The sequence below is a fragment of the Juglans microcarpa x Juglans regia genome, chromosome 6S, assembly GCF_004785595.1.
Source record: "Juglans microcarpa x Juglans regia isolate MS1-56 chromosome 6S, Jm3101_v1.0, whole genome shotgun sequence".
NCBI classification, from domain to species: domain Eukaryota; kingdom Viridiplantae; phylum Streptophyta; class Magnoliopsida; order Fagales; family Juglandaceae; genus Juglans; species Juglans microcarpa x Juglans regia.
In genome coordinates, this window is record NC_054605.1 from 13,816,765 (window position 1) to 13,839,015 (window position 22,251).

At 36.2% G+C, this 22,251-nt stretch overlaps 2 protein-coding genes across 4 annotated transcripts; one reads left to right on the forward strand and one right to left on the reverse strand.

Annotated features, from left to right (window-relative positions):
- Nucleotides 1-359: 359 nt before the first annotated feature.
- On the reverse strand, nt 360-11,394 carry LOC121237245 (50S ribosomal protein L19-1, chloroplastic-like). Of its 3 annotated transcripts, XR_005934884.1 has the most exons (6): nt 11,229-11,389; nt 10,738-11,109; nt 9,665-9,751; nt 9,224-9,357; nt 7,139-7,371; nt 360-393 (listed from the first exon to the last, which is right to left on the reverse strand). XR_005934884.1 is itself a non-coding variant. In XM_041133882.1 (5 exons), exons 1-5 carry the CDS (start codon nt 11,250-11,252, stop codon nt 7,263-7,265), a joined length of 726 nt encoding a protein of 241 aa, XP_040989816.1. In that variant the 5' UTR covers nt 11,253-11,389; the 3' UTR covers nt 7,135-7,262. The 3 variants fall into 3 exon arrangements, 1 of the variants encoding a protein (XP_040989816.1); XR_005934885.1 differs by lacking the exon at nt 9,665-9,751 and having other exon boundaries at nt 11,229-11,394; XM_041133882.1 differs by lacking the exon at nt 360-393 and having other exon boundaries at nt 7,135-7,371.
- Nucleotides 11,395-13,771: 2,377 nt separating this feature from the next.
- On the forward strand, nt 13,772-21,444 carry LOC121237758 (vesicle-associated protein 2-1-like). Its single transcript, XM_041134629.1, has 8 exons — nt 13,772-14,018; nt 14,125-14,250; nt 14,800-14,870; nt 14,990-15,071; nt 18,589-18,704; nt 18,810-18,941; nt 19,689-19,763; nt 20,973-21,444. The coding sequence occupies exons 2-8, from the start codon at nt 14,181-14,183 to the stop codon at nt 21,105-21,107; spliced, it is 681 nt and encodes a 226-aa protein (XP_040990563.1). The 5' UTR covers nt 13,772-14,018; nt 14,125-14,180; the 3' UTR covers nt 21,108-21,444.
- The last annotated feature ends 807 nt before the right edge of the window (nt 21,445-22,251 follow it).

A 22,251-nucleotide genomic window follows, 5' to 3' on the forward strand; every position in this document is an offset into this window, starting at 1 on the left:
AAGCCTCAGGGAGAAAGAGAGAGTGAAACTTTAGCCCTAGGAGATGGGAAAAAAGAGTTAATAGATAAAATCAGAATGACGTGGGTTTTTGGGTTGATAGTGAGGAGTCCTGAATCTGAAACTCAACGCCACCGGAATCAAATTTTCATTTGATGGCTAGGCCTTCTTTTCTTACTGTTAGTGAGTGTATGTTGCTAGGGACGACCGACAGATATGAGAGAAAGGGAAAATAAATTTTTAAAAGAAAGGAAGGAAATGATAGCTAGAAAGGGAGATCAGAGAACTGAGGAATTTAGTCGAGATTCACTTCCCCTTTTTCTACAGCCATCGTGTTCTTTTTCTTCCTACAACGCACAAAGTTGGTGTTGCAGATAGGCGACCTCTTCATTGAAGTTGGTCCCGAAGTCTTCAAAACTGTTTTTGACATCTTTGAATATCTGTAGAATAACTTCACAACGTTGTTGTGACTGTTCAACCATCTCTTTAATTTTGAGTAATGATGAGATAATTTCTTCAATTTCAATTGATTGATGAAGTAATTGCCAAAGAAAGGCTGGCTCTAGATACCACTTGTAACACACCTCAAGTTGTTTAAAGAGAAATATATAGAAATTGCTCATTTTGAGGGTTGCACCTCTATTGAAGAAAGGAAGAAGATGATAATAGAAAAGAAATAGGAATTTTCATTAACTTCTTGGATGTCTGAAACCTAGAGCCATCAGCTCATACATAAGAAAGATGACCCCTACATGGGCCTGGTCTAACACAACTAATATCATACAAGCAAATAAAACTAAGGCCCACTAGCTATCTTGTAGTCCAAATACATGTTGAATTTGAAATTGTAAATGAAATTAAACGAGCCCAAGGCCAATAGCCCAGGTCCTTCATTCGGGAACTGTGACACTCTGACTCTCAAACTCTCTCTTGCCTTTTCATTTTAACTAAAACAAATGACGCATGTACAATAAAATGAACAGAGTGGTTTTTCCATTTGCACCCTTGACATCAAACTTGAGAAGTGTATCAAGCTTGAAGGCATGGGCATCACCATGGTTTGTCCCAACGTTCTCATGCGATTCCCAACCTGTAACGCTACAGATCTAGAAGCTTTAAAAACATCCTAATGCTTCTCAATTCTTCGCAATAAAACAAGCCTCCTCGATGGTCAATGAGAAGGTTTGATGAAACCACCACAACTTTGAAGTGGTGAGTAATTTGTCATTTATAGCAATTTACATATCGTATGGAATAATTACATATTAATTACAATTAATATGAAATGTAAGAATGGAAAGTATATAGAAAGCAATCTCCTAGAATTAAGGTCTGAATTAAGTCACATATGTCAAGCCTTAGATTAAGGTAGAATATCCTCAACACCCCCCCGCAAGCTGAGTGTCGGATTGGAACAGACGTGAAGCTTGGATCTGAAAAAGTCAAAAAGTGGTTGAAGAATACTTTTTGTGAAGATGTTGGTAACCTGTAGGTGAAAGGGAACATACTGAGTGCGAAGTTTGTCAACAACAACAAGTTCCCGAAGGAAGTGGTAGTCTAACTCAACATATTTGGCCCGCTTATGAGAAGCGGGGTTGGAACTCAAAAAAATGGCACTTTTGTTGTCGCATAAAAGAAGAGGCTGCTGTGGAATTGAGACCTTTAAATCATGAAGAAGATGCGTAAGCCAAAGTAGTTCAACTGCAATGTGTGCAAGAGCGCGATACTCAGATTCACAGCTAAAGCGGGAGACAGTAAGTTGCTTCTTGGCAATCCAAGAAACCAAGTTGTCACCAAGATAAACAGAGTAGCCAAAGGTAGAATGACGAGTGTCATGGCAGCTTGCCCAATCTGCATCAGAGTAAGCAATTAAAACACCAGAAGTAGCAAATGGGCGAAAATGAAGGGTGCCCTTGACATAGCGAAGAATACGCTTAACGGCAAAAAAAATGATTCTCTGTTGGAGCGTGGAGAAACTGGCTAACAGAATTGACAGCATGGGCAAGGTCAGGCCATGTAATGATCAAATACTGGAGGACACCGATGAGAGACCTGTAGAGAGTGGGATCCAAAAAAGGTCTACCATTTGTAGATAGGTGCTGCGCAACAACCATAGGGTTGTGGACCGATTTGCTGTCAAATAACTAAGCTCAAGTAAGAATATCCCGTATACTTTAGCTGAATGATGAAGAGACCATCTGCAGTTGTTGAAACTTCAAGACCAAGAAAGAATCTGAGAGGGCCCAAATCTTTAGTGGCAAACTCAAAATTGAGCTTGCAAGTGAAGCTATTATGAAGTGATGAGTTGTTGCCAGTAACAATAACATCATTAACATAAAGAAGCAAATAGATTATGTCAGACTACTTATGAAAAATAAAGAGAGAAGTGTCAGCACGACTATAGGAAAATCCAAGTTGAACAAGAAATGAGCTGAAGCGCTAAAATAGGCACGAGGTGCTTGTTTGAGACTGTAGAGGGCTTTCTTCAACTGACAAACATGATTAGGAAAGCGATGATCAATGTACCCAGAAGGTTGCTCCATATAAACATTTTCAGTGAGAGTACCATTGAGAAATGCATTCTTGACATCAAGTTGGCGAAGAGGCCATCTGTTGATGACAACAGTAGAAAGCACAGCATGAACAGTGGTAGTCTTGATAACAGGGCTAAAAGTATCAGTATAGTCAAAACCAGGTACCTGAATATAGCCTTTGGCAACAAGGCAACCTTTGAGACGTTCAACGGATCCATCAGATAAATATTTGGTCCGAAACACCCAGAACCCACAATGTTTGTGTTAGCGGGTTACGGGACCAAAATCCAGGTGTGGTTATTTTGCAAGGCACGAACTTTGTCATCCATAGCCGTAAGCCAAGCAGGATTTTTAGCAGCAGATTTGAATCCTTTAAGCTCAGTAGATACAAGCAGAGCAGAAAGAAGACCAGAGGATCTCAAAACATCAATATTTGCCGGATGACGAGTTTTAAAAATACCAACCTTAGCGAGTGTGAGCATAGGGTGAGAACCCAACGGGAATGCTAGAGTGGGAGTGAGATATGTAATGTGAGGGTCGGTGGCAGACTCAACAGGAGGCAGGCTCGGGGCTGGGTGCAGCGAAGAAGGAATTGCAAGAGAGTCAGTAGCCTGCAAAGACTCATCCACTAAGTCAGTACAAATAGCACACGGGCTAGATCCGGATGGAGTAATGGGTGGGGAATGGTGCTTGGGAGAAGAGGCAGGTGTTTCGATATGAAGCATGCTAGGTTCCAAAAAATTGGAAAAGTGGAGAGAGGATATGGGCTGAGAGTGAGATTTATTTAGAAAAGGAAAATGATTTTCATCAAACTGGACATGTCGGGTGATATATAACCTAGAAGTGGTGGGATCAAGACAACGAAAACCTTTATATGAGGGACTATAACCCAGAAAATGCATGGAATGCTACATGAGAAAATTTTGTTAGGCATATAATCACGTAAGCAAGGATAAACACAACAACCAAATAGATGAAAATTTGCATAATTAGGAGAGGAACAATAGAAAAGCTCAAAAGTTAACTTACCTCCAAGAAGTGGTGTGGGCAATTAGTTAATAATGTAAGCTGTAGTGCTGAAGGCGTCAACCTAGAAGTAGGGAGAAAGGTTAGAGTGCAAAAGAAGGGCCAAACCTGTCTCGGTAACATGATGGTGTTTCCTTTCAGTGTGACCATTTTGAGCAGGTGTGTATGGACAAGAGAGTTGATGATGGATACCAGAGGTGCGAATGTGATCTTTGGAATGATGACTAGTGAATTCGGTACCGCCATCACTTGAAAAAATTTTATACGAGCAGAATGTTGATTTTACACAAATGTTTGAAATTGGTAGAAAACATCATAAAAGTCAGATTTTAATTTCAAAAGATATAACAAAGTGAAACGAGAAAAATCGTCAATGAAAAGAAAATAGTAGGCAAAACCTAAGGTGGATTTGACGAGGGAATGACCCCATATATCACAATGAATTAAATCCAACACATTAGACAATCACCGTTCATTACGTGAATAAGGAAAACGATGATTTTTCGCAAGTTGGCATGTACCACACAGTTTTGGAGAAGGCAATAAAGATGTAAGAAAAAGATGACCATTTTTATTTAAAAAAGAAATAGCAAAATGATTCACATGTTCAAAGCGAGCATGCCATAAATTATATGAAGTATGAAGAGATTTATTTTTAAGAACAAAAATAAAAACTGAATGTCCACACTCCGGCACATATAAGCCATCATCTCTTTTACCGATTGCCACCACTCTTCCCGTTTGGCGATTCTAGACAGTGAGAAGATTATTAGTAAGGATAATAGATAATGGAAAATCAGAAGTTAATTTACGAATTGACAAGAGATTTTTAGTGAGATGAGGAATAACCAAAACATCAAATAAATGAAGATTTGGATTTGGAGAAATAATACCCGTATTAGTTATGGGTAGAGAGGCACCATTCCCTACAATTACACAATCCTTACCCGTGTAAGTATTTGAGTGATCCAAAATAGATGGGTTGGTGGTCATGTGGGCCGAAGCCCCAGTATCCAAGTACCAATCTGAGGTTTCACTTTCAGTGACAGAGCAAGAGTGATTGAAGGCCTCGGCAAGGTGAGCAGAAGACTCATGGCATGCGTACCGCTGGTTGCAACGATCGGCATAGTGTCCTTCAGTGCGGCAAATTTGGTAGCGGGGTGGTGGGGGGGAGGGGGGGGCAACGCCCATGACCAGAGGAGCTACATCCATGGCCGCGATTGGAAGAAGAGTGGCCATTGCTGCGTCCGCATTGGATGCGAGAGGAATTTCCTCTCTGGTTCGCATGATCATGGCTTCGGTTGGTGGCTGTGAACGTTGCTGAAGATGAACCTAAAGACTCAAGAGATTTTTGAAAGAGCTCAAAGCTCTCAGCCTTTGAGATCAAATCAGCAAAACAGTGGAGGGGCGTAACAGCCATCTGTGCAATGGAGAAGAAAGAAAAATCAGAGCTAAGACCTCGGAGGTAGGGCTGCTACCCGCATGGTGCGGGGCGGGGGGTGCCCTTCCCCGCACCCCGCCCCGCACCATGCGGGGTTGGGGATTTCCCCACCGCCCCCCCCCCCGGGAGGCGGGGGCGGGGTCCCCCGCCCGGTGCCGGGGGGCGGGGGAAAAACCCCCACCCGCCCCGCCCCCGCCATTATGTTAAAAAAAAAATTTTTTTGGTCTAAAAATATTTTTTTAGACCAAAATTATAATATATTTTAAATAATAAATTAAAATTTATAAATATAAAAAAATATAAACTCATTAGAGTTAGATTTTGGATTGATTTGGCCTCCTAGGCCAATCTTTATATAGGAGGCCAAGACAATACAATAGTCATCCTTAAGCAATGTGGGACTTAGTAGTAAGTCCCACATTGCTTAAGGATGACTATTGTATTGCCTTGGCCTCCTATATAAAGATTGGCCTAGGAGGCCAAAACAATCCAATGACTTGAATATAATTTTAAGTCTTTTATAAATTGTGTATATCTATATACAATATATTTATTTAATATATATAAATAAAATTTTTTTTTTTAATGTGGGGCGGGGGCGGGGGCGGGGCGGGGCCCCTCTGGGGTCATCCCGCCCCTCGCCCCCGCTATACCCTCTCTATGCGGGGCGGGGGACCCCGCCCCCGCATGGGCGGAGCGGGTTAGCCCGCCCGCCCATGTGGGGGCGGGGCGGAAGCCGGGCGGGGCAGCGGGGGCGGGGCCCCGCTGCCCACCCCTACTCGGAGGTACCAGTGTACCTTATCGATGCCGTCTACTGGACAACCAATCACATGAAGCTGGTCACAGACTGCCTTGAAGACACGGGCATACACAGTGACGGATCAAGCACCGCACTTCATCAACTGCAGATCATCTTTGAGGCGAATTTCTCGAGCCTTGGAGCGGTGGCTGAATGTGTTTTCCAAGGCAAGCCAGACCTCTCGAGAGGTGGAGAGACCGACAACCTCAACCATAGGTTTCTCGGTGAGGGAGGAGAGGAGAAGGCTGAGTAGTCGTTTGTCAATGACTTTCCACGCCATGTGTTTGGGATTGGGCGTCTGTGAAGTGGCTGGGTCGAACCGTGGAGGAGACTCAAGGGTTCCATCAACATAGCCTAGTAATTCTTGGCTTTCAAGAAGGGGAAGAAGTTGGCTATTCCACATGAGATAGTTGGTAGAGGAAAGTTTGATGGTTACCATGTGAATTATGGTGTTTAAAGGGAGAAGGGTGGGCTCGGCAGCCATAGGAGAGGATGAAGGGAGGAATCGAGGGATGTTAATCCGTATTAGCTCTTGATACCATGAGAAAGTTTAATGAAACCACCACAACTTTGAAGTTGTGAGTAATTTGTCATTTATAGCAATTTACATATCGTATGAAATAATTACATATCAATTACAATTAATAAGAAATGTAAGAATGAAAACTATATACAAAGCAATCTCCTAGAATTAAGGTATAAATTAAGTCACATATTTCAAGTCTTAGATTAAGACAGAGTATCCTCAACAGTCAAGTCCTCAACAAAAGATCCTAAACCAAATATATTTTAGCATTACGATCAACCTAGCATAGGAAAGATAAAGAGAAATAATTGAGTACCAAAAGGCCCATTTAACCAAAGTTGGTGTGCAGAAATGTTTGCTTTGGCTGTTAGTTTACCAAAATGGCTGTAGAGGAATGGGAGAAACGGGCATACCTAAATGTTGAATGCGATAAGACAATTTAAGGTTTTGGCCTGGTTTGTTTTTATAAATGAGATAATTTAAAATAAAAATTAAAAATTAAAAAAATTATTATTAGAATAGATTTTTTTAATATTATTTTTATTTTAAAATTTAAAAAAATTAAATTATTTATTTTATTTTATATAAAAATTTAAAAAAATTATAATAATTAAATAAGATAAGATGAAAATGATTATGAAAACAAATTAATCCTCCTATATTTTGTCCACGTTTTTTTTAAATAAAAAGAAATTACTTAAAGTGACACCTGTCACTGCCACGTCAGCACGTAACCTGCAGCGCCTTTTTCACGCATACGGGTAGCAGGACTCTTAAAAAGAAAGCTGTGAATGTGTGATGACATTGACAAGAATGGATATTATATTACAACAGAACGGATTAATGGATGGATTACTGCAAGTTATACAACTTCTGATCAAAACTCAATAAATTAGTCTGAAAGGGAAAACAGAGAAAGATTAGTTGCACAGATGTTCTTCATTTAAAAGTGGAGAGTCTGGGAAGCTTGTCTCTCAGATAGTACAGCCTCGCCCTCCTGACTTTCCTGTGCTTTAATACTTTGATTTCTTTGATATTTGGCGAGTAACTGCAACAAAACAATGATAAAGCACAAATCAGGCTGCATCAAGTTCATACAGTACACACAACGGAATTAGAGTTACAAGAAACATAATAAAGGTTTTAAAAGGACAAACGTAATGATATATTTAGCATATTATGGGGATGTTTAGAAACAATTTTCATCTCATTTCATATCATCTTTTATCTCATCTCTTCCTATCTCATTTTCTTTCCAAAAATCATTCAAACACAAACACTTTAAAATTAATCATTACAATTTTTTCAAATTAATTATTACAACTTTCCCAAACTTCCAAACAAAACACAATTCAACATTTTCAAATTTCAAAACAAAACTAATATTAAAAAATTATATTCTAATAATATTTTAACTTTAGAATATTTTTTATTTAATTTTTTCTCTATTATTTCCCAAAATCCAATAAATACTTAACTCAAACTATTTCACTACTATTCACAAATTATCTTACTACTATTCACAAAATTTTCATCTCATTCCCCAAGCATCTCCTAACTCTTTTATTGGAGTATTATGCAACATGACAACTAAGGTTAGATTTGGATAGTGAGTTGAGATGAAATGAGCTGAAATTAAAGTTAAAAGTTGAATAAAATATTGTTAGAATATTATTATTATTTTGAGATTTGAAAAGGTTAAATTGATTGTTGTATTTTATATGAAAATTATAATCATGAGATAAGATAAGATGGGTTGAAAGCCGCTCTCAATACAAACTGAGCAGTGATCAACTAATTATATAAACTTCGAACATAAAAAATTATATACTTCTCACGTGGCTTAGAAAATATACACAACCGTTATATTTGATAGCAATGACCAAAGCATGTTAGAGTATACTAAAAAAATACTCCAATACAATGCAATCCTAGAGTCTCTAATTATCAGGTTACTTATGGTGCCAGGCTATAGAGTCATGTGCTTGAAGGACTGAAAGAAAGTTTTTTTAAATTAAATGCAACAAATGCACTTTCGCGCTTAAAGCTCACCCCTAGAAGCACTGAAAAAAAAAAAAGCACGCTTTTCAAAATGCACTTCCCATTAGTATGCGAAGCACTTAATAAGATCTGTTATTAATGCTTTGACCTTCTACATTTTTTATACTAATGTGTTCAGACCCTTGCTTCTTCTTTATATACCAAATGTAACCTTTTTTCATGTACAATATGCTTGCATGATTAGACTATTACACTGTATAACTTTACAAACATACAAGAGTTCAATGAAAAAAAAAAATTATTTAACAGCCTATTCATGCCTTTTCAAAAATTCTTCTCTACATAATTTCATCATACCATACCCATACCCAGTATTTGCAGCCATGCATTCCTATTCCAACAGACTATATGACATCAGGATAATGCCATAACAGAATGATATGCTCTAATTCCAATAATTTTCTATTCAACAGATTGCATAAAAACCTATTTACTTCCCTTGATGTTTTTTTAGCATAATGTTTCTATGGATATGGGCATTTAGGATTCCATTATATGGCTTCATTACCATTTATATACTGCCGTAACTGAAAGCAACATAGAATGCAATAACTGTTTCAGGTTTCACATTTCCAAGAGTGTTGCAAACGCTACCAGCATTTGTGACACCTTGGGAGGATGTACTAATCCAAAGTCACCCTGACGTGAAAACTCAATGACTATACATCATATTGCAAATATTTTGTTGGATGTTTCATTAGTTATTCACTAATTATTTTTTTCTTCTCTTTTCATAGCCACTCATAAATATTCTTATTCTGATCGAATTTCTCGCAATAGAGTTTTAGCCAAAATAAGCCTCAGCAAACCATGAGAGTCAATAAAATAGATGTACTTACATAGGGAAAACAATCTCAACCCCTACACCAGCGATAATTCTCCGAATTCGAATTGTTGTGTGAATACCAGCATTTTGTCTTGATATAATAATACCTTTGTAGACAGACAACCTCCGCCTATTTTCAGGAACTTCCTGGAAGTGAATAACATTAACAAAAAATCAGGAAAGGACTTCATTAAAACACAATAAACAAACCTAAAAAATAAAAAAGAATCGAAAACACATTTACCATTTTCTTTTAAGTAAACAATTATTAATATCAATAGGCGTAGCCAAGTACACTGGATGTATACAAGAGAAAACACCTAGTTGTGGTGCAAAAATAGATACAAGGAACAATAAACCCATCTAAGAAAATGAACCTAACAAAGCCCTAGCCCAAGCCCAAAGTACCAATTTTTTTTTTATAAGTAGCAACAAAGGTAATAACAACATTTACCAATTTAATTTCCACAATATCTCCAGTTCTAAGGTCTGGAACTGGCCTCTCCTTCTCTGACGCCTCGACTGCCCTTGTATTCAATATCTACACATTCAACGGCATAATTTCGATCATTTCATCTATATCACAGTAAACCAGTGGGTTGTCTAAAGAGAATAACTATGGGGGGAAGGTGAGGATAGTAAAGAACCAAAATTTAGAATGTCGAAACCTTTTCTTTTTAGTATCCAACTACCTTTTTGTCTAAGATATAGTCAGAAAATAGTATAAATTATATTATGGAAGCTAGAATCCGTTTCAAATGGCTGTTCATTGATGGCAATGGTAATAAGACTGTATCCCTCACTGTCTAGGCTGTTCAAACATACATCTCACTCAAATTGAACCTTTTCCTTTATGTCAGTACTCAATACTCAGTAATGAGTCTTGTGGATCCCCACATGAAAATTTGTTCAAAATCTGCTTTGGTGATCCAAATCACAATTGCGGTAAGAGATGATTGATAGCGCTTAAGCAGTTGATCACCGAAAAAAGGTTGAAAGGACCATTCTATTCTTCCCTCCTCCCCTCCCTTTCATGGATGGCCTCAGAAACTCGTGATGGTGCTTCTGAAAATTATTTTTCTCCATTCTTTACTTCATTTTTCTTTTCAAATAACCCATTTTCAGAAAACATGCAGTTGACATTCTCAGCTACTGTTTTATGTTCATGAAAAAGGCAACATTGCCCCGTCCCGAATTGACAAACACGAACATGCAGAAGAAAGGCGCAAGAGAGTCAGTTTATACTCAACTCACTCCCCTCTTCCAGAATTAGGTAAAACGGCATGCTTTTATAATTATCATTGTAAAAACAAAAAGGAACTTCTCATCTCAGAAACTAAACAGAGCCTAAAATTAGTGCACTCGACTACAAGTAAGTTTTAGATTAGACTATATTAAAAAAACAACTTTTGAAGTGGACGGAAGATCTAAGGTTCCATTTCTTTCCTTTTCCCGTTTCCGGCATGAAGTCAAGAACCGAAGCGAGGGGCAAAAAAAAAAAAAAAAAAAAAGCATTAAATGATTTACCCCCATTATATCTCCGAGCTTAATTCGAGGCTTCCTAGGCGGCTTGGCTTCCTCAGACTGAACTTCAGTCTCTACTTGAGTAGATTCTTCAACATCAACCTCTTCCTTCTCTTCAACATTCTCATTCACCTCTACTTCTGCATTGGTTTCCCCTTCAGCTTCAGGATTTGATTCAGCTCTGACAAAAAAAACCCGTTTGGGTGCCACCGAGAACATGGGATTCAAATTCAAGCCAATCGAGAACGAAGAAACCCTAGAGACGGAAGTCCGAGCACCAGACTTGAACGAGGAGGGAAGGCCGGAAACACGCGTAGCAAAACTCATGTTCTTTTGGGGACATTGGTGAGGGTTTCTTGGGGTAACAATCAGAGCCTACATACAAAAACTCGTAGAGTTCATTGAAATCATTATTTTTTTTTATAAGTAAAGTTCATTGAAATCATTATCAAATTAAGAAAATGAAAACGAGAGAGAGAGAGAGAGAGGAGAACCTGAGGAAGAAGTTTGGAGGCCATGACTGGAACGAAGAGCGAAATGGGAGAGAATTACTGAGCAGTGGACATGGAAGGGTGCCGTCACTGTGTTCCGACTCAGTTGAGAGGGAGAGGACTGAAGAGGGCACCGAGCCTTATCTGGTTCTATCCGCCCCACACGTGTAGGCACCTGCTCGTACAGAATCGGGCCGAACAGCCGATTAGGTGATTAACGAAAAAGCGAACGGACACGACTTACTTTTACATCGACTAGACCAAAAGTAAGTATTTTAAAATATTTATTATATTTTATTTATAAATTTATTATTTAATGTAAATAATAAAAAGATAATAAATAATTTTTTTTATAAAAAATTTATAAATTAACATAACTTTTTATGTAAAATTATTCTTATTATATGTAGATATAATGTATTATATAAATTTATGTCAATTTAAATATTAACACTATTTAATAATTGAAAAGTGCTACCTCTCTTAATAAATTTTAACAAAAATAAGTTTTTAAATTGATATAATTTGATCTAAGATTTTAGATTTTGTCTATAATAAAAAAAATTGTATAATCTAATTACTGATACGTTGAATTTATTTTTATAAATTTTTTTGTAAACAATAAATATCTCTTAAAAAACATATAGGATTGAATTGTGCATGATAAATCCCAACTCGCTCTAATATTTTTAATACAAATTATTAAAAGACTTTGGGATACAGATTAATAAGTTTATTATTTCTCGTAAACTTAACTTTAATTTAATAGATACTATATATAAATTATACAACATTTTGGGACTATACGAAAAAAAATTGGAGAGGCATTTATATGTATATAGAAATTATAAAAAATTTTGGAGAGCATGTTGAAATTATAAAATTTTTTAGGGGCCATTTTTCTAAGTATAGAATTATGAAAAAACAATTAGGAGATTTTTTGAATTTAAAAAAAAAAATGGAGGGCCAATACATAACATGGTTCTACGACTGTCTATATATCTAGACGTTTACCTATTTTTATAATCAATAAAATTTTGTTTACCGACGAAACAAAAATTATTCAGCCAAGTCTTCTGCAAAATGGGCACATTCACTAGACCCGGTTGTTTTATATATCACTTCAGATTATCAATTTCAAGGATAAAGAGCAATACAAAATGTGTTCTTTCTAATTTCTACCAAAAAAAATATCTTTACACAATTGATGTAAGAAAAATGTGACCATATTTACATTATAATTCTAAAAAGAATAGTTAACGTGTACATTAGCAGCATCACCACCTTTAGAAGTTACGCTTGACCGTTGAAAAAATAGAAATTTTAGACACAAATAGGATAATAAGAAGCCATGTTAAATCCATTTTCCACTCAAGCTTTTACTTTTATGGACTTTTCATCTTTATTATTTCAAGCAATGGCACTTTGAGGTCCCATTGGGATATAAAAACGATTTCATCTCATTTTATTCTGTCTCATCATTATAACTTTATCAAGTTTTTATATAAAATATAATAAACAATTAAACTTTTTTAAATTATAAAATAATAATAATATTAAAAAATAATATTATAATAATATTTTATTTAATTTTTAACTTTCATTTAAAACCATTTCATTCCATCTTAATATTCAAACGGGACCTAGAACTTAGCATTGATCTCTATATCCATTACATCCATTGAAATCAGCCTTAAATAACAGCCTTCTCCCTACACTATGGAACCAAAACACAAGACTAAACTTCTAAATTCTAAAATACAAACTGAAGATTCTAATTTTGTCAAATTAATAAAATTTTCCAGTTTTTTCAAATATCTTTTTGTATGGATGAATTGGATTCTCTTAAAATTGCTACCTAAACTCTATAATTTAAATTTAGAGCAACACATACATTGTGAAATCATATAGTTTTTATTGATCATTTAATGATGTTGAGAAATTTATACCGACTGAGAATGCATATATATTTTTCCAAATCTAGATCCTAAAAATTATAATAAGTATATTGATATGATTCAAATTTATTATCCCGATCATCACATGGTAAAATGATTATCATTAATTATAAAACTTAGAATGCAAAATAATAAATAGACAAGAAATGCCCTAATCTTTTTAAAACAATAATAATAAAAATGCTCGCTTAGTGACATATAAGAAAGTAGGTATCGCTTGATGTTAGGCCTTGTTTGGACGTTGGAATGGTCTCAACCCATCTTATATCATCTCAACATTCAAATGCCACTCAAATATAACTATTTTTTAATTTCAAATTTTTAATTTTTTAATTTTTTTTATAGTCATTAACTAATTATTATAATTTTACCAAATTTTGAAACAAAATACAAAAAATAATTCAACTTTTTCAAATTTTAAAACAAAAATCATATTAAAAGATTATTTTAATTTTATAATTATTTGATTCAAAATTTTTTTTCTCGTTCACTAAAAACTTATAAAACATTTTAACTTAAATTAATTTATTACTATTTATATATAATTTTACCACTATTTATAAATTTATTGTCTCCTCTCAACCTCCAAAGAGGCATAGTACTCTGGTGACTCAAAGCTCTCTCACTTGAACCGGACGTCGCCGTCGCTACTATTCGACACGTGTCGTTTCTCGCTGTCTCTCTCTTTCGTGTTTCTGGGGCTGGTTCGGACCACCTCGAGAGCGAGTCCGATCAAGGTGGCCAAAAATCACGGAACCACAACCCCACCCATCCACCGCGATATAAGTTTGGACCGAGCCATCCGCAGCGTTCCCATATTCCTTCCACACCACGTGTGAGTCAGCCCCCAATCAATTCTTCTGAGTTCTCTCTCTCTCTCTCTCTCTCTCTCTCTCTCTGTGAGTGTCTCTGAATGCTCTGGGGATTGTGTGAATGGGCAGGTATTATTAGGGTTTGAGTGGGTCGTGTTAGGGATCATTGGTCTGTTAAGTTCATCATGAGCGACGGGGGCGGCGGCGGCGGCAATCATTTGGTGGCTGTTCAACCTGACGACCTCAAGTTCCAATGTATATTTACCTCTCTCTCTCTCTCTCTCTCTAGAACTTTTCCTTGAAAATTTTCTGTTTATCGTAATTTTTTTCAAAATTCTGTTGTTCTTGCATGCGTCTGGATTTTGTTGCATTTGAATGGATTTGAATTTAAATTGTCCATGTCCACGGTAGGTCGGGAGCTAGGAAATGTGTCCCTTTTCGTTGCTGTGATGTATTTGTTGGTCAAACTTTGCGGTCTTGTTTTTTAATGATTAGGCAGGCAAGACTCGGGTACGGTTCATTATATTTTAGATTTAACAATGTCACAATAGGAAATTATGCCTTCTTCCCATTATAAACTGTGGTTTGATTATATGAATACATGAATTTCGAAATGAGAAGGGGACAAGTGATGAACTTCGACCCATGGATTTTTATATGGATATGGTCCACATGGATGCGGATGTGGAAACTGTTTGGTTTCTGTAATATACTTTGAGTTGTCTTCTGCTTATGTGATTTTTGTAATATCATTTTCTTTAAGAAGTTCTTAGGGACTTATGATTTTGGGATTCAATTAATCAGTTGAGCTGGAAAAGCAAAGCTACTGTGATCTTAAAGTTGTGAACAAAACAGAACATCATGTTGCTTTTAAGGTGCCATCTCTGTTACCGTTCAGATAAACATTTTATTTTTTACTTGATATGCATTTGTCAAGCCATTCCAAATTACTAATACGCGTGACTCGAATGTTCCTCCTTCTGTTTCTTGCCAGGTTAAAACCACTTCACCTAAAAAGTACTTTGTGCGGCCCAACACTGGCGTTATTCAGCCTTGGGACTCATGTTTCATAAGAGGTGCCTTACAATATCTTGTAAAAACTTTTGATAGGTTTGTTTTTCCTTTTTCTTTTTCCTCTTTCAAGTGGCGACGTTTTGATAATCTATGAATATATAGTTGGGGCAAACTGCAGAACATATAGACACGCTCACATGAGCAAATAGTGAATCTAGTGATTGGAAAATAAATAAGCTTTCAGTGAAATATTGTAAATGCCGGGGGTAGCTTTTGATTGATCAAAATGTTCTTGCTGGTACTGATCAATCATATGCCACTTGATCGTGTACTATTACCGAGTACATTTATTTTTTGGTGGAAATGATTAACTAACAAGGCGATAGGAAAACTAATTACAATCCGCCAAGCATGAATCTTACATATAGATGAAAGGACTTGGGCAAAGAGTAGGGTTGTAACAAAAAAACCAAAAAACCGATTGAACGGAACCAAACACCGGTTAGGTCAGTTTCGGTTCCTAGGAATTGAAACCAATTGAAAATTGGTTTGGTCTTGGTTTTCATGGTTTGAAAACCGAATTGGACCCAACCGAACCTGATTTTTATTTTTTTTATATTCTATGTATTATATGCTATATATCTTATACATACTATAAAATTCTTATTATTTGTGCGTTCTTGATATAAACTTACTCTTAATCATGAGTATTAATATTAATTTGTTAATATGTTATTATTTCTCCTTATATATTAAGTTACATACTCACATATATAATAATGTATAAGAGTACACTTTTGATATATATATGATACATAAATTTTTATAAGTACATTTTTACACATTTTTTGTGGTTATATACATGGTGTTTTTGAAAACAATGTTTTGGACTCTTATCATATTTGGGGTAAAAAAAAAATCATTTGGGTCAAAAAAACCAACTAGCCCAACAAAAAAGTCCAAAACCGAATCACACCTATAAGACCGAATTGAACCGAACCGGAGAGAAACCGAAAAAGTCGAAAGTTTCAGTTTCTGGATGAATCGGTCTATATCGGTTTTAGAATTCCAAAACCAACTTAGACCGGTTCAGTTCCAAAATACTTCCAAAATTGGACTGAACCGAACCGATTGAACCCCTAGCAAAGAGATCCTGTTAAACATGGGTGAAAAAGCCGCTCCATTACTTGTTCTGCTAATTGAGGAAAGAGTCCAATCTGGAGTGGTAGTTGCCCATCTTTGTATATCACAAATAGAATTCTCTCTCTCTTATTTGGTCACTTGAGATGTGATGCAATACAATAATTGCAATACAATAGCTGAATCTTTTTCATGGATTACCTCAAACCAATTCTTTGGAGTAGCAATGGAGTTGGTCATCTCAAAGTTCATGCCTCAGCCAATTCTAGACAACACTAGCCCATAATTCCCTTATTCCCTTACCCATGTGATCTATTGCAAAGATAGCTAGAAAAACCTTGTATGCTCTAAAGGTTGTGTCACAATTTAGCTTCGCCCATTGATTTGAAAGGGCCTTCCAAACATCTCTTTTGTTAGGTCTTTGAGCCATGCTACGCCATGACAACTTTTTGCTATATTCCTTAAAGGCTTTATATATCCCATATTAAGCATAGAAGGTTAGTGAATAGTATTGCACATTGTGTAAGAGAAAGAAGTCCTTGTTGTTTATAATGATTCTAAGGAGCTCCAATTGTAACCATAACTAGTCCTTTTAGAGTATAAGCTCAAATTTGTCTTCAGGTTTCCTTGGGTTGTTGCAAATGGTTACAAAGTGAATCTCTAGCCAAAAGTGTGGATTTGAGTCGTACCAGCTACGATGGAGTGGCTTAACAATTCTTTAGGAATTTAAAGGGAGAAAATTGTAATACCTCAAATTGAGTACAGTATGAGATCCCACATTTTGCGAGAGGGAGAAGTTATTGCAGTTTTTAGTGATTTCCAATGGACTCCAATTGTAATCTTAGGTCCCGTTTGGAACTTGGACTAAATTGAGATCAACTCAGTTCAGTTTAGTTTTAAGCTGAGTCTAATCTCCAAACACCCAACTCTCAAATCACTAAACTCATCTCAACTCAAAATTTCTTTATACGTGGGACCCACAACCATTTTCAACTCAACATCTCTTTACACGCAGGACCAACAACCTTTTTCAACTTCCCATAAATATATCTAAACTTATCTTAGCATCCAAACACTTCTAAACTCATCTTAGGTGGGTCCCACAAAACTCACTCCACTATCTCAACTCACTACTATTCATAAAGAATTCAACTCATCTCAAATCAGCTCAACATCCAAACGGGACCTTAATCTGTACTTTTGGAGTATGAGCCTAGATATGGCTTAGACTTTTTCTTGGGTCATTATAGTCTCTCTCTACTGTCTTCAATAATTTCTCAACATTTGTTGTACGTATTTGAAGCATAATTAATCTCTCAACTTCCAAATGATATCCAGGGTCTCTACGAGTGAAGTTGTAAACTCATCTTTCGAAACTTTTCCAGCACACTAAGATGATGGCTGGTGCTTAATACTTTGGCTAAACTCCATGATTGATGTTGCTCTAATTGCATAAAGTCTATGACTCCATTCCCACCAATAAATACCACCCCATTTTAGCAGCTATACAATTATTGAATATGTGGGGAGTGTATTGTTTACTAATTCACAAGGGTGCATATAGAGGATTCTGTGTGGCACCAACTAACAACTTATGATCATAGAGGAAGGGCATCTGCTGCAATCCTCCATAATAGCATTTTGAGTCTTTCATGCAAACAAGCACTTTGAATTTTCCTCCTGTTGTCAGTCTCCATAACAATGCAACATCATTGCAACATCACTGTCCACCCAATGAGAGATTCCACTCTGACTTTCCTATCCCATCAGCCACCTAAGCAAGAGAATCAGGTTTTTGACTCAAAAGGAATGGGAATTTGCAGAATACCTTCAGTTGAGCTTTGTTCAAAAAATAGTTTGTTTTTAAGAAAAAAAAATTTACGTGTTTTTATTACATTGACAGCCATTGTCCAAATTTATAAGTTTTTATTTATTCCATTGACCACCATTCCACATTATCAAATCATCAACCATTAAGGGAATAGATGCATTTATATAATCTCTTGCCCTTGTTCGAAACCTGCCCGGGTATCTATGGATTTCTCAACACATCTACATCTCTTCCATTACCCACAAGAATGTATGCACCTTTTCGAACCACATCATAGTCTGACGCATTGGTATAGCCTGGTCTCTCTAGAAAAATTGTATTGCCAACATATTTGCTTCTAAGAATTTGCAACAGTGGTCTGCCCTGGTTTGAAACTACCATCCAGGCCAACTTAGCAAGAAAAAGGCTTTATTGATGTCTGCAAATAGACAAAGTCCTGAACCACTGCACTTCTATGGTTGGCACAGTCATTCCCAAACTTCAAGTTCAATACAGCCTTTCTTCACTTACCGCTATCTGGACAATATTTGTGTTTAAAGTATTCTCCAATGGTTCCACAAGATTTTCTTATTTTTAATGGTACCTTAAACTATCTTCTTGATTTGCAGTCACTCTCCAAGCCCAGCAAGAATATCCTCCAGATATGCAGTGTAAAGATAAATTTCTCTTGCAGAGCACAATAGTGCCTCCGCATACTGATGTTGATGAACTTCCGCAAGATACTGTAAGAATGTTAATTTTGAGAGCCATGTCATCGTTTGACCAACTTGATGATATCCCTTTGAAATAACATTGATGTTCAGACATTGATGTTTACCATTGAATTCAGTTTAACAAGGACAGTGGAAGGGCAGTAGAAGAATGCAAGCTTAGAGTTCTGTATATCTCTCCTGCCTCAGCACATGCAAACTCAGAAAATCAAGCATTAGCGGGATCTACTCAAAGTCCTGATACTAACTCTGTAAGTTCTATTGAATTTGTGATTTTGATTTTTCTTTCTGGCTTGTGAGAATATGTGTGGTCTTATATGCGTTTCAGCTCACAACTACTAAATGTCCTGGTTGTGTTTTGATAGTAGCCATATGATCAGTGCATGAGGTCTTTAGGAACACAAAAAGGTAGAAGTTGAGAAAACACATGGAAGGGATGAGAAAAAGGTACTTAGAATGATTTGAACTTGTAAAAGAAATAAAGAAAATAAAGAAAAGAGGACTCCCTTCCAGTTTCCAGCACCAGCATTTTCAGCAACATAGTTATGCCTGTATCAAATGCGCCGAGTCAACCTACCATTACCACTGATGTTAACAGCTGGAAGTTCTTCTCATTTCTCTCTTTCTGTCTCTCTGTCTCTCTCTCTCATTATATATCTTAGTTACCATTTAAAGGTAGTTTTATTTGTTTTATCAATTCTCCTTTTGGTAATCAATTTTGTCTGTCTAAGTGACTGCTGCTCATGGATCTTCTTTGAGAAATGAGTTGGTTGTGTTGAATCCCTTTGTTCTTGTATCTGTGGTTACCTGCTGTCAGTTTGTGAACTCTTAACATGCTCATTAAGGTGCCTATTTCATTTGTATCAATAAATTTACTCTTACTCATCCAAAAAAAAAAAAAACGTGCTCATTAAGGTGATTACTTCCTTTTGCCTTGTGGATACTAAGTCCCTTAGTTTTTCTTTTAATTTTTCTTCCTCCTTTTTCTTCTGAATGCGAACCAGGCTGTGCAGCACCTGAAGGATGAAAGAGATGCAGCTGTTCAACAAACACAGCAACTGCAACAAGAACTGGTATTTGTGCTCTCTGTCTTCCCCTTGATCAATTGGTTTCCAGTATGATTTAGGTCGTTTGTTTTCACAATTCCTCTCAACTCATCTCATCTAATCATTACAACTTTCCCAAATTCCCACACAAAATAAAATAAACAATTCAACTTTTTCAAATCTCAAAACAAAAATGATATTAAAAAAAAATATTCTATCAATATTTTATTTAACTTTTAACTTTAATTTCAACTCATCTCATCTGCGAAAACAAACAAGGCCTTAGTGGTTTGATGATGATCATGATGAAGTTATTATCTCAGATTCTTCCTGAGAGGTAGTACATACATAAATGTACATAGTACCTATAGTGCCACCTCCCAAGATGCCTTCTTTTTTTTTTTTTTAACCTCCCAAGATGCCTTACTGACAGGTACTATAGTGCCACCTCCCAAGATGCCTTACCGACATGATTACTGCAAAAAGTCAGCTGAAAACTTGTGTTATTTTCCTCGTTAAATGGGGGCCATTTTTTTTTTGTTTTTTGGTATCCATGTGCAAAATATTTGGAACCAAACAACACTTTCTTTTAATCGATAAATAAAATTTAATTGAGCATGAAATAGAATAAGGCCCGGTATATGAGACATATACAAGAACGTTGCCTATGCGTGCTAGTTTAGCGAATGGTTCTCCCCGGCCCTGCAGCAAAGGAAAAGTTCTTTCTCTAAATCGGGCCCGGGACATTCCACTACCAGCTTCTTGTGCTGGTAGTGGAATAAGGTGAGTGCTCTGATCCATGATGGCCCTCCTTTCTATAGGTTAGAGGAAGCTTGGGGATATTCTAACCAATAGGATCTGGCTGCTAGTAGATAGTATAAGAATCTCTTTCCTGTTCTTAGGATGTAGCTTCATTTCCTTCTCTTCCTCACTCATATTACAGTCCTAAAAGTAGGAACATATGATACAATGAAAATCAACACTTGTATAGCTTATTCCATGATCTTTCTGATTAGCATATAACTACGATATTGAAATCCCTTGAACATGTTCGACCATTTGACTGTCCCTGTCACCTTTTGATGCTTAGAATGTTCGGTGGAATTATTGTCATCTTCCATTTAATATGTAGGTGTGGCTACCAAGATAATCTACTTTTCCCGGAATTTAAATTTATGATATATTCAGCTGCTGACTGACAGTTGTGAGTACTAGTTAATTTTTCTCATCTTACAGGACATGCTGAAGAGACGAAGACCTCAAAAAACTGATCATGGCTTCTCACTTACTTTTGCAATCATTGTGGCACTTATTGGCATCGTGGCTGGCTTCCTGTTGAACTTTTCATTGTCTTCACCGTCGGCAGAATGATTCGATACTTTACAGGATTCGGAAGATTTTATTTTTCTTGTCTGTTTCACTGTATAATTTTAACGCTTAGTTGGATGTTGCATATTTTCTTTGCTGCTTTTGTATATTGGTCATAGTAAATCCGTTGTGGTCAGCTGGTTCACAAATTATGTTATTTTCCATTCGCAGGTTACTCCCAATGTAATAGTGAAAATTTGGGAGAAGTTCTTGACCTGAGAGTTCTCGACTCCGGGGCTTAGAGTGGGAGAGGGATAGACAGATGACTTGTTATTGAGTATTTAATGTTGCACGAGAAATTTACTTGGACAACTATAAATGATACGGGGTCTACTTTATGTATCTATCTCTTTTCCACTCTAAGCAGATCAAGAACTCTAGGAGATCTAAATCCGAAAATTTGGTTAGTTCCATATGTTAATAACGTTACCAATTTTTGTTCTATATTCTTCTCTATATATATATATATATATATTTTTTTTCACTTTGGTAAGTAATGCCACACTCATTTGAACAACTTTGGTCTTCGTATGAGAATGCTTCACAACTGATAAGGGTAGAGTGATCACCTTGGAAAGCAGTCTCTTAAAACTATTGAGAATTATTGGCATATATGGAGTATAATTCTATTTCCGAATGTAGCTTTTATAGTGGCTATTGCCAAATTTTATTTTATTTTTTGTTTCTCTCGTTTTGATATCTTTACCTTCTCCTTCACCATTCATCTATTTCCATTATTGTTGTAACAGAGATCTAATAAGATATAAAAACTCATTTTATTTTACTTTTTCATTTTATTTACCGTATAAGATAGGTATGTATGCTTACACAAGCATCACCTACCTCAACATAAAAGCATGGCTTATGTGATCAACTATTGACCATGGGATCGAACATAAAAGGTAGATAAAATTTAGGATTTTAGTCTTTTTCATTTTCTTGTATTTTTGAACGACATTTTGTTTTGAATATATATTTTTTCAAATTTTTTTAATAAGCCACTTTACACATTCTGGTGCCACAACAGGGGGCAAGTTGAATTGTATAAATTAGGGGGCATGATATCATTCTTCGTATATGTATGTGTGTGTATATATATACATATATATATATATAAAGAGATTTTATAAAAGTAAATTTATAAATT

Bases quoted from the DNA above. Each gene is read 5' to 3' on its own strand.
- LOC121237245 (XM_041133882.1), bottom strand. From the start codon at position 11,252: ATGGCCTCCAAACTTCTTCCTCAG. The intron at 11,110-11,228 runs GTTCTCCTCTCT...TTTTGTATGTAG, and splicing joins CCTCCAAACTTCTTCCTCAG to GCTCTGATTGTTACCCCAAG. The intron at 9,358-9,664 runs GTAAATGTTGTT...ATTCACTTCCAG, and splicing joins ATATTGTGGAAATTAAATTG to GAAGTTCCTGAAAATAGGCG.
- LOC121237758 (XM_041134629.1), top strand. From the start codon at position 14,181: ATGAGCGACGGGGGCGGCGGCGGCGGCAATCATTTGGTGGCTGTTCAA. The intron at 18,705-18,809 runs GTAAGAATGTTA...CATTGAATTCAG, and splicing joins ATGAACTTCCGCAAGATACT to TTTAACAAGGACAGTGGAAG. The intron at 18,942-19,688 runs GTAAGTTCTATT...CTTCTGAATGCG, and splicing joins AAAGTCCTGATACTAACTCT to AACCAGGCTGTGCAGCACCT.